This window comes from Tupaia chinensis, unplaced genomic scaffold (genome assembly GCF_000334495.1).
Source record: "Tupaia chinensis unplaced genomic scaffold, TupChi_1.0 Scaffold000097_1, whole genome shotgun sequence".
Lineage (NCBI taxonomy): Eukaryota > Metazoa > Chordata > Mammalia > Scandentia > Tupaiidae > Tupaia > Tupaia belangeri.
Window position 1 is genome coordinate 6,538,693 of NW_006159559.1, and position 11,233 is coordinate 6,549,925.

Below are 11,233 nucleotides of genomic sequence, written 5' to 3' on the forward strand. Positions count from 1 at the left end.
CAAAGATAATATCCTCCATGTTATCTTCAACAAGCAATTTTTCATTTCTTGTTTCTTATATAGAAACCAAGTTTTTGTTGTTGTTGAGGTTTTTGTCTTAGGGCGCATATGCTAGCTGAAGAGGGAGAGAAAGGGAGAGAGAAAAGGGGAGAAATCAGCCCCCAGGGGGTATGGCCACTCCGCAAGACATTCTCCTCCAGGATCCTAGGCGCGCACACACGTATGCGCGGAGCATGATTTTTCAAGTGCAAGTCCAGGACTCCAACCCTCGTCAGCCATGAGGGAATCCAACAAGGTAACTGCGCTGCCATCTGCTGGCCTGGGGACAACTTTTGTACTCCTTATCATATCATTGCATTTTGCCCCAGACCTGCTACCCGTTAGAAGCTCGGTGAAAGTTGAATAAATAAAGCTCCCCTTCTTACGCGCCCCGACCCAAAGAGCACCCCCTCCTAAGGAAGAGATAAAAGAGGGCAACAGGAAAAGGATGATGCTAGAATTCGGATGAGACTAAAGGAAGAAAGGACCTGAAAGGATAGCTGCCTAAAGAAGCTAGAGCCTGTTAGTTTTCTGGACGGAAACTCACGCGCTCCCCCTTGGGGCGTCCTGGAGCGCTCCCTGGGAGTCCTGCACCCCCGCCCGCTGTCGGTCCGGCTTGGGCGCGGCGGGAAGCGCGGGCTAGAGAAGCGCTCGCACTCGGCACCCGCACTGGACGGGGTGACCAAGGGAGTGTGAGTCTAGGGAAGAGAAGTCTCGGGCAGAGACTGACTTGGGGTGGGGAAGGGGAGTCATCCACAGTTCCAGATGGCTGGGCTCTCACGGCACACCGGGCTAAGAGGTGGCGTGGGGAGAGGGGAGGCGGCTGGGCTCCTAATCAACAACTCCCTCCCGAACACCCTCCCTTCCAACGCTCCAGGGGACCCTCTCGAGGCTTGTCGAGGGCGGTACACGGTCCCAGGGACTCAACAGCTCTTGAGAACTCGCTCATGGATTTTGTTCCTAACGCCTAATTAATTCATTGGGGTAGGAATGCTAGGGTGAGGGGTCGCCAGCTCCGCCCTGCACCTCCGAGGAACTCCCCCTCCAGCTCCCCACCCCTCAACCCCTTTCTCTCCTTCCCTGGCCCACCTCCTCCCCTTTGCCTCCCCCTCCCCTCTGGGCCCCGCGTCATCGCCCCCTTTCCCCTCCCATCTCTGGCGGCTGCACGCAGCTCGGCTCTGCCTCCTCCACACTCTGCCGCGAGCTCGGAGCTCCTGGTGGCGGTGGCCGGGCGGTCTCTGCTGCGCTGTCTGCCCCACAGGCTCCTGGCAGCAGCGGCCGCTCCTCGCCTTCCCTTGCCAGCGCTACGGGAGCTCTTTGATCCCAGCTGGGCAGCGCCCCCAGGGACCGAATAAGCTTCGCAGGTAAGGGTGCAGCCTCCTGGTCAGGGCGAGACCCGAGAATCTGGAAGTTTCCCGGAAGAAGGCAGGATCCACCTGAGGACCAATTTCTTTGAAGGGTTCTAAAGAGTGGGATCAAACTTAGCACTTCAGTCCTCCAAGAAACTGCTTTCCTCATAGGCCAATTCGTGTGCCGCCTCCTCTGCACCGTTTAGTATTAACAGTTAACATTGTTTGCATTGGAATATAAATGGAATTCTTTCTACTTAAGCTTTACCAGAGAGGGCCCTCTTTATTTTTATGATTGTTAACAGATGCCATTGAAAAAGGTGTAAAACCCATTCCTGGAAAATCTACTCTCTGAAATCTTTGGCAGAGTTAGTATGAAAGCTAGCCGCTCCCCCTCCCTTTTTATTAACTTGGCTGCACACGGGTCAGTGCAAGGAGCAGTGGAAACCAATTAGAAAATGAGGAGGTGTAATGAGATAGAAAAGCCTTGAACTCGCTTTAAAACATTCTAGCAAAAAAGGGGAAAGGGGTGGACTGAGGAGAGATGAAATACAATTGGCAGAATATCGATCATTGTTTAAGCTAGGTGATGAGAACACATCGGGGTTATGTTTTTCTTTCAACGTTTTAATACTTTCCTCTCTCGTTTGTGTAGACTTGAAATTTTCTATTAAAAAAACGCTCTTTGAAAATTGTAGAAACATTCCCACCGAATTGCTCTGATGTTTTTACACCGTCATGGATTTGAACAGAAATGGCGTGTCACAGCCTAAGTTATTTCCCACCCTTTTAACTCTTCTGACTTTTGAAATTAATTCCCATTTGTTCCTATGCAGGATCCTATTCTGCTCAGAATCTGATTTATAATTTAGAAGAGAGAGTGTCAAAATCCCAGCCAAATATGATCTCCAGGCCTCATACGGAATTTTATTTTTATTAGGAGATGTTAGAGGAGTTTCTTTAATGTGGAAGAGGTGGATGTGGATGCCTCCCCACTTTTCTTTCATGCAGCTGGGAAAACGTACACTTTTAAGAATCTTTTTCATGTATTTAAATGTAAGATTGTCTAGCATATGCTTGACCCATAGTATGTGCTCCTTATATGTTAAAATAAATCATTGCTAGTGTGAGTTAATTTTTCAAGCTGAGAAAATTATTTCTCTTTCTCTTGCCCATGTAAAAATATCCAACAAGCATATTGCATTTTAACAGTAGGATCAGATGGAGAATTTTGGAGGATGAAGCTGCCCTACCTTACCGCTGAGTTAACTCTGCAGATGAGAAATCTGACATGGAGAAGTTATGAAATAGTGGTACATGACTTCTTACTCTTAAACTTTAAGAGAAACTTTTTAAAGCTTTGTATAGGTAAAACTGGCATATGATAGCTAAAAACATTTTGACCATCAGATGCTCTAAAGCCTAAAAAGGAACAAATGTAATACAGTTATAGATATTCCTTGCTGTCAAAGCTAACCTGAAAAAGACAAAGGCGGGCGCCACATGCTGTGTGCTTTGCAGGCCAGCCGAGGCAAGAGCCAGCAATGAGTTCCCTAGGAGCCCCCTTAGTGCTGTTAGCCCCAAATTTAATTTACACACAGCACATCCATTGCATATATTGAGATGCACATGTCCTGGAAAAACAGCTAAAAAAACAAACGTTTTATTTTTTATTGTGATGAGAAACAGAAGTTGTGGGTTACCGTAAAATAATCAACTGTGTAACTTTACCATCTTCTTTCCCCTCCGGTTCTGCCAAACTTTTAAAGCAGACCTTACTTTGTCTCCATTCCTGAAACGAAACTTGAAAATAGTGCTGTGGTATGAGATTTTTGACTAAAAATTGGCATCCTGTCAATGAACTTTCTTGCCATTTATTCTCAGAATAGAATCAGCAGAAAGCTGATCCCTTAGTGATGGGTTATAAAGTATTTGATAAACATATGTGAAATATTTGGCACGTTCGAGATTTTCCTTAATGTCGAAATGAGTTGCAGCACGTTTGGGGGACCGCTTAGCAGCGCTGTAGGTCACTGTGGAAGGGTGCTGGCACTGTGACTGTTTTTGGAAAGCCACCTGCCAGAGAATTGTCTGGCTGTAGACAGCAGTATCAGCCCTCAGCTCATCAGGATGGGCTCTGTGGCTTGTAGGTGGGCTTTCTAAATATGATAAATTCCATCTGTGACAACCATTTAGTGTATTATTACCAGTTAGACGTTCCCCCAACTGAACCCCACATGCTTTTGAAAGTCTGTATCACAGCCCAGTGAACTTAAAACAATTTCAATGCTGGCTTAGATGTGTCATCTCCAGGCTAGGTTTGCCACCTAGTGGTCATAACATGGATAGCAGGCAAGTTTCTCCCCAGAGGATGACTACATGTGTTTTTTTCATTCCGGACTTATTCAAGGACTTTAAAGGTGGAAGAGATCTTAAGAATTCAAGATCAACTCAAAAGTTAGTAAGGACTATTACAGAGGTTCTTAAAGCAGACTTTGAAATGATGCATGGCAGAGTTGGCACTCAGTATTCATTGGTTGAATAAACAACTTTACCTACCTTGTTTGAAATTCTTGTTTTTCTCTAGCAAAACTGTTCCGTACCATCACGAAGTTTTATCATGATCTTTTGTTTTTAGTTCTAAAATTTCATATTTATATACGGTTTCTCTTTTTTTGGTGGTTTTAAATTTTTTATTTATGTATTTTTTATTATCATCATAATCTTGTTTATATTACATTGGATTGCATATAACTTTACAGTGTTGATGCCACGATCCTCCAACCTCCATAGGTTTTTGTCATAGGGAGGGCGCCATCACGCCCACGTTTTCTTAAAATGAACATTTTCTAAATATTCTTTTTTCATGTTGTATTATTCTCTCTTTCTTTCTAAACATGCAGGCAGACAATTTTCCTACAGTGAAATTACAAGTGTATTGGTTTCCTATTGCTGCTTGGGCAGCCCAATCCTTAGTGATTTAAAACAACACAGATTTATTATCATCTGCATCTGGGGGTCAACAGCTTAGATTGGCAAGGTTTTGTTCCTTCTGGAAGTTCTAAGAGAGATCACATCTCCTTACCTTTTTTAGCTTCTAGAGACCAGCCATATTCCTTGGGTCATGGCCCTCATTACTTTGATCTTTGCTTCCATCTTCACAACTCCTTCTCAATCTTGACCCTTCTGCCTCTTCTGCCTAAGGACCCCTGCCTGTGATTATATTGGGCCCACCTGGATAATCCAGGCTACTCGCCTCATCTCAAAATAATTGATTTGGGGTCAGCAGTTGGCGTAATGGCTATGTCGCTGGACTCCCATGTAGTTGACTGTGGTTTGAGTCCTAGACCCAGCGGCTTAAACTCACGCTGGGTGCATGTGTGTGCGTGTCCAAGATCCTGAGAGGAGAATGGAGGAGAAGGAATTGTGGTGTGGCCATCTCCCCAGGGCGTGATTTCTCCCTTTCTGCCTCTCTGTCTCTCTCTGTTTTTCTGGTGAGCGCATGCACCCTATGGCAAAACCCTACCCCCCCCCCCAAAAAAAAAAGACTAGCAGTTAGCATAATGGCTGTGTCACTGGACTCTCATGTAGTCAACTGTAGTTCGCGTCCCGGACCTGGTGGCTTAAAACTCATGCCAGGCACATGTGCGTACGTGCCCATAAAACTGAGAGGAGAATGGAGGAGAAGGGATTGCGGCATGGCCATCCCCCCTGGGGGGTGATTTCTCACTTTCTGTCTCTCTGTCTCTGTCTGTCTGGCGAGTACACGCGCCCTATAGCAAAAACCTCTCAAAAAAAAAAAAAAACGAAAGAAAGAAAAAAGAAAGAAAGAAATGTATGAAATACCTTAAAATGATCTACCTAAGAGTTGGCCCCAGTGTTCGATGTGAGTAATAGTCGCTGCCATTTGCTGAGGGCTTACAGTGTGTTTTGGGCATTGTGCTCATATAAATATATTATTTCTCATAAAAATACTCAGCTGTTATACCTATTTAACAAATATGGAAGATAACGTCTGGAAAGATTACGTCACCTTGGCAAAGCCACACTGCTATTAAGTGGCAAGTGTCAATGGATTTGGCTTCAAAACCCACTGCTTCCTTGATCATCGAAGGACCCCAGTCCTCTCCACCTTGGTTCTGTCACCGACGCTGTTATGTTCTCGTCACTGTGATACCATACACTTTAAATTAAATGCTGCCTCCATGCCATGCTTGGTCAGTGATTCACATTCAGTAAGAGACGACGGTGGGTCAGGAGCTGAACGTTATTAAAAATACCTGTTCTCCCTGCATCTGCTCCCTGCAAATGAAAACGACTCTACAAATTTTTGCAAGTGCTCTCCTAAACATAACCCATTTCTTTAATGCCGATCTTACATCTGTTCACCATCATCGTAACACTCCTCCTCCCCTGCTGAGACCTTTGACCTAAGCCATCACTGCTCTCTGAAATTTAGAATATCTGGGCCAGGCCACATTGTCTCCTTGTTGTGAGTCAATCCTTAAAAAGCAGGTGGATGGTAGAAGTAGAGGAGGTGAGAGCATGTCTTCACATGCAGGTATGTGCATAAAAGTAGGCTGTGGTGTTGGGAGGACAGGTGGTTGGCATCATGGGTGGCGAAATAAAGGACAGCCATGTTTTAAAAGGGGGGCTTGCAATCCTTGGTGTGTCCTAACATACACATTACAGTGAAAGTTGGTGGCGGCCCTGTAGGGCTATTGATCTGACTGAGTAGTGCTGGACCCCTACTTGCCCCCTAGAAAATATCTGATAGATTAATTAAAAATTAGGTCCCATGGCAGCATACTAGACACATGAATATGGACTACTAACCCCCTGCACATTGTAAGGGACCAAATGGAAAAAAAAAAGGCGAGTAAGTGTGAATCTACCATCTGATGAGAGAAAGCAATTCAGGGTAGAGCCTTTGAGTATCTTCTACTGGAAAAATAATTAATTTCACATATTTAATGTAGAGAGTAGCCATTTTTTCATTCTGTTTAATATGCTCATTCTATGAAAGTTACGCTATAAGCTTCTCGGAAGACAAAAAATAAAGCGAAAGAGAAACTAAGCCTTAGAGTAGGTTATGTCATGTCATAGCTAAATTCTGCATACTTTACAGAAATTTACTCAAAAAGCTAGGTTTTTCTTTCAGCATAGATTGTTCCCTTAGAGTAATTATTTTGCCACTGACTCTGTTTCATGTTAGGCTGAGGATCTGATGCCATCGCAGAATTCTTCATGTAGATCCAGGCTATAAATACGACACAGGGAATGCAATTTTAAGTATTTTGTGGCTGGGTGTTGTTTAATCACACTTAAGTTAATAGCAATAAGAAAAATATTTTGCAAAGCCAAAGATATTCATAGAAGTGAGTAATTAGGAAGCATTCATTTGGGAAGTCTCTAAAATGAAGCTGTCCTTGAACCAACCCAAACAAAGAAAAAGAATTTGAGAGTTGGATACTATCCTGGAGTCAAAATATTTGGTTGTAAAATTGTTTAGAAAACAAGTTCTCTAACTTTGGCTTATATAATAACTTTTTAAAAAGTGGTACTTAATTCACTCATTAAAGTAGAATGTTAGTTATAAGGTCACACATGTATTGATTCTTTACTATACTCTGGACCCAGTAGTAATTTCTTGTATATATATCATCTCATTTAGTCACCATAATAAAGTTATAATATAGACATTACTATTATCCTCGCTTTGCAAATGAGAAAAGTGGAACAGAGTTCATTGTCTAAATTCATACACCTAATAAGGTGGTAAAGATGGGCATTGAACCCAAGTCTTCTCACTTCTTGGTCTGCACTTGCAACTACTATGCTGATGTAGATACATATACATTCTAAACACTATCAGCAGTCACACTTCTAAGAAGGCACAAACGACAAAACAGTAATAGTACATCACCTCTTAGTTATGGCTGATTCTATCAGTAGATGAGGCCCAAGAGTTGGTCTGCCTTTGCAGACATTCTTGCTTCCTCCTAAGTCCCTTCTACTCCATTTGTCTCCATGATCAACCCATTGTCAATTAGGTGTACCTGACTCTCAGTGGACAGCAAAGATTGCAACCCCATGTTCTTTAACCAAAACTGGAGTTCGAAACCCCAAACCCGAGCCATGGAGAAAGTGACAGTGAAGACCACAATGATAATGGAAGACAGGTAAAAGGAGGCGGGGGAGAAGACAAAGAACATTAGAGCTTTCAAAATGTAGTAGCTGCTCCACCAATCAGGACAGCGTCTCGCTAGACCAATGATTTGGAGCTTTTTAGGTCATGTGCATATTGCAGATGACGCCTCGGAAGTGCTCTGTCAGTAAGAACTATCATTTACATCACATTGACATTTCACCACAGAGCAAAATTAGATTTTCCAAAAGAAAGTGTCCTTAAACGTTTGTCCAATTTCAAATTATAGGCCAAATTAGGCAGGCTAACTAAATCCATGTCCTTTCATTACTGTGATTCTGAGGTCATATTTCAAAGCTCTGCCCTTCCCATGCCCAAGGATAGATGTGGGCATGGCTTTTCTTCCTGTGGCACACTGCGGCAGAGCTCCCTCGGAGGCACCAGACAGGCTGGTGGACCGTGCCTTTGCATGATCTGCAGCATCAGATGTTGGAGATGCGAGCCTACCGAATTGACCTCAGACATACCGTACCACCTACACAGAAGTAAGTTATGTTTGTTCTTTATTAAATGGCTGAGCCATTCAATATTAGTGCTTGCTAACAGAAAGAGCTCAGTCAGAATAAATTTATTTTGTGCACACAGATGAAGCAGAGGTCATTTGAAACCCAGTTAAGAAGTAATTTCTGGACAGACTGCCTTCTTGGGTATGGCTCATGCTGTTCCCCCAAAGCCTTGGCTGCTGCCTTGGTTCTCAAACTTTAGGGCAGGGAAAACACAGTTACCTGGGAAACCATCTCACACCCCCTTTCATAAGGGGTTTTGACAGTAGGTCTAAGGTGGGCCCTGAGAATTAGCACTTTTATAACAACTTCCCAGGTGGTGCTGATGTCATGGTTCAGGGACTGTAATCTGAGAACCACTGGTCTAGTGTGTTTCTTTTAGGTGATTTGGGCTCTCAACCACCGTTATTTTATTTCTTCCATGAGTAAGAGAGAGAGAAGAAGAGAGAGAGAGAATCCCCTGTGTGGTCCTGATGCTGTGATCCACCCCTGGCCTTCAGCCGGATCGTGGGTAACTGTGTGTCTGGCATACTCAGGGGACTCTCTGGACTTGAACCTAAAACCTTGCCACGTGAGTTGCCAGCAGGGTCACATTTTAAAAAATTATTTATTTAATCGTATTTGTTTATATATTTTTAATTTGACCAGAGAGAGACAGAGAGCAGAGAGAGAGAGAAAGTGAGAAAACAAGCTGCCAGGTCCAGGGCCCGAACTGTGGTCAGTCAAATGGGAGTCCAGCCCCTTTAACCACCATGCCACCTGCTGCCCCCAGAGTCCCATTTTAAACACCTAGTAAAGAGTAGGGAGAAAATTATATATTTGAGATCCACATAGCTAGGTCAATGATTTGTATAGGAAAATACTGTTTTGTCAGTATTGTTTAATATTTACATTCTGGGGACCAGCATTTGGCATAATGGCTGTTCACTAGACTCCCATGTAGTCAACCACAGTTCGAGTCCTGGACCTGGTGGCTTAAACTCACGCCGGGTGCACATGTGCCCAAGATCCCGAGAGGAGAACGGAGGAGAAGGGATTGCGGGGTGGCCATCCCCCCGGGGGATGATTTCTCGCTTTCTGTCTCTGTCATTCTGGCAAGCGCACGTGTCCTGCTGTAGCAAAACAAAACAAAACAAAACAAAAACCAACTCTCCAAAAACACTAAAAATCTGCCTTTTTAAATCCCTATCTAGCTAAAAATATAGAAGACTAAATTAGACAGGTCTTGAAAAGAATAAAACCTAACCGGAAAAATAATACCACAGTACTACATTTAGACATATTTTGCCAAGGAGTACCTTTCACATATTACTTCACAAATGATTAGTATCAAGTGTTAAAATTCATGAAATGAGGGAACCAGCAGTTAGCGTAATGGCTATGTCACTGGACTCCCACGTCGTCGACTGCGGTTCGCGTCCCGGACCCAGTGGCTTAAAACTCACACTGGGCGCGTGTGCGTGCGTGCCCAAGATCCCGAGAGGAGAATGAAGGAGAAGGGATTGCGGTGTGACCATCCCCCCTGGGGGGGTGATTTCTCGCTTTCTGTCTCTCTGTCTCTCTCTGTCTGGCGACCGCACGCACCCTATAGCAAAAAAGCCTCTCCAAAAAAAAAAAAAATGATAATAATAATACATGAAATGAGATTCTGTCTGTATCTTGATGTGGGTTTGTGGCTGAATTTCAGTCTTTGATTTAATCATATATTAAATACACAATGAACAGTTATTGTCATAAAAGGCTAAATGGAAAACCAATGAAAAATGCTCCCTTCCCCACACACATAAAACTCCTTTGACTGAAATTTTGCAAAGAATCAAGTAGATTTAAAACACATACATAATCTTGGGCCACCAGATGGTGTTGTTATTAAGGTGCTGGACTCCCACATGACCGACCACAGTTCAAGTCCTGGACCTGGTGACTTGAAAATCATGTTGGACACGTGTGCATGTGTGCCCAGAACCCCAAGAGGAGAATAAAGGGGAAGGGATGGAAATGTGGTCATGCCCCCAGGAGGTGATTTCTCACCTTTCCTGTCTTTCTCCTGGCAGTGCATGCACCCTATGGCAAACAAAACAAAACACCACATATATAACCTATTTTCATCATTATTGTGATTTGTTGATAAGCTAAGAGGCAGCAAGCTCTATGATTTTAGTTTTTTATTATTTTTTAAGGCAAGGACATTGGCTTGGCTGCAATTCTTGGTTCAAGGAAATTCACTGTAATCCCCAAAATATTGAGTTCTGTGCTAGGCATTTACTTTCTAGAGGTGAGTTAATGACCCCCGCTTCAAGGAGCTAAGTGTGCGTGCGGAAAGACTGTAGGACATCCACACTCCTGTCTTTATTTCTAAATAATCCGGAAATAAGATTGTAGATGTAGAGAGCAAGGTTGTGGGGCCAAGGCAACAGAAGATCCTCATTTCCCGCCCCGCCCTGCTCTCTCGTGCACTGGGCTGTCCAGGGAGGTGGAGGTGAAGGGAGCAGGGCCTGGGGAAGTGGGTGAGAGCTCCTGAAGGGCAGAGTGGGTGAAAGACAGTCCCTCATTTTGGAAGTCTGTATGAGCCCACTTGGCCAAGTATTTAATCTCGGTAGCTCCAAGTAAGGTGAAAGCAAGCGCTCCTAGCTGTGCTGAAGATACTTTTAAGACCCAAGGCCTAAATGAGACTTATAAGGAACACTGAAACGGAAAGCACTGTAAAGCTTCTCTTTCTTTTTCTATTTTTAAGGACAAAACAGAAGATCAAGATGGAAAATATGCTCTTTTGGTTGCTATTTTTCGCCCCTGGGTGGACCCTCATTGACGGCTATGCGGTGGAGCAGGATTTCACGTGGCCCTTGAGAAAGGTACCCCGGATCATCAGCGAAAGGACCTTGCACCTCAGCAGCCCCGCGTTTGAGGCGGACGCTGCCAGGGCGCCAGGCGGGGCGTGCGGCATCGAGTGCCAGAAGGGCCTTCCGCCTCCCAGCCTTTCCCAACTGGAGGATTCTCTCTCCTACGAGACTGTGTTCGAGAACGGCTCCCGGACCCTAACCAGGGTGAAAGTCCAAGGTGTGGTCCCGGAGCCTGCTCCAAACAGCACAGGAGGGGCGGCTGCCAGGAGGAGGAGGCAGGTGTACGGAACCGAC

The 11,233-nt window shown here is 44.4% G+C and overlaps 1 protein-coding gene across 1 annotated transcript in view; it reads left to right on the forward strand.

Moving 5' to 3' along the window:
- The first annotated feature begins 1,201 nt into the window (after positions 1-1,201).
- PRSS35 (serine protease 35) overlaps positions 1,202-11,233 on the forward strand; it is an 11,419-nt gene continuing 1,387 nt past the window's right edge. The window contains 2 exon segments of the mRNA XM_006143358.2: positions 1,202-1,403; positions 10,834-11,233. Of these exon segments, the coding sequence (XP_006143420.1) occupies positions 10,853-11,233 (381 nt within the window). The 5' untranslated portion in view covers positions 1,202-1,403; positions 10,834-10,852.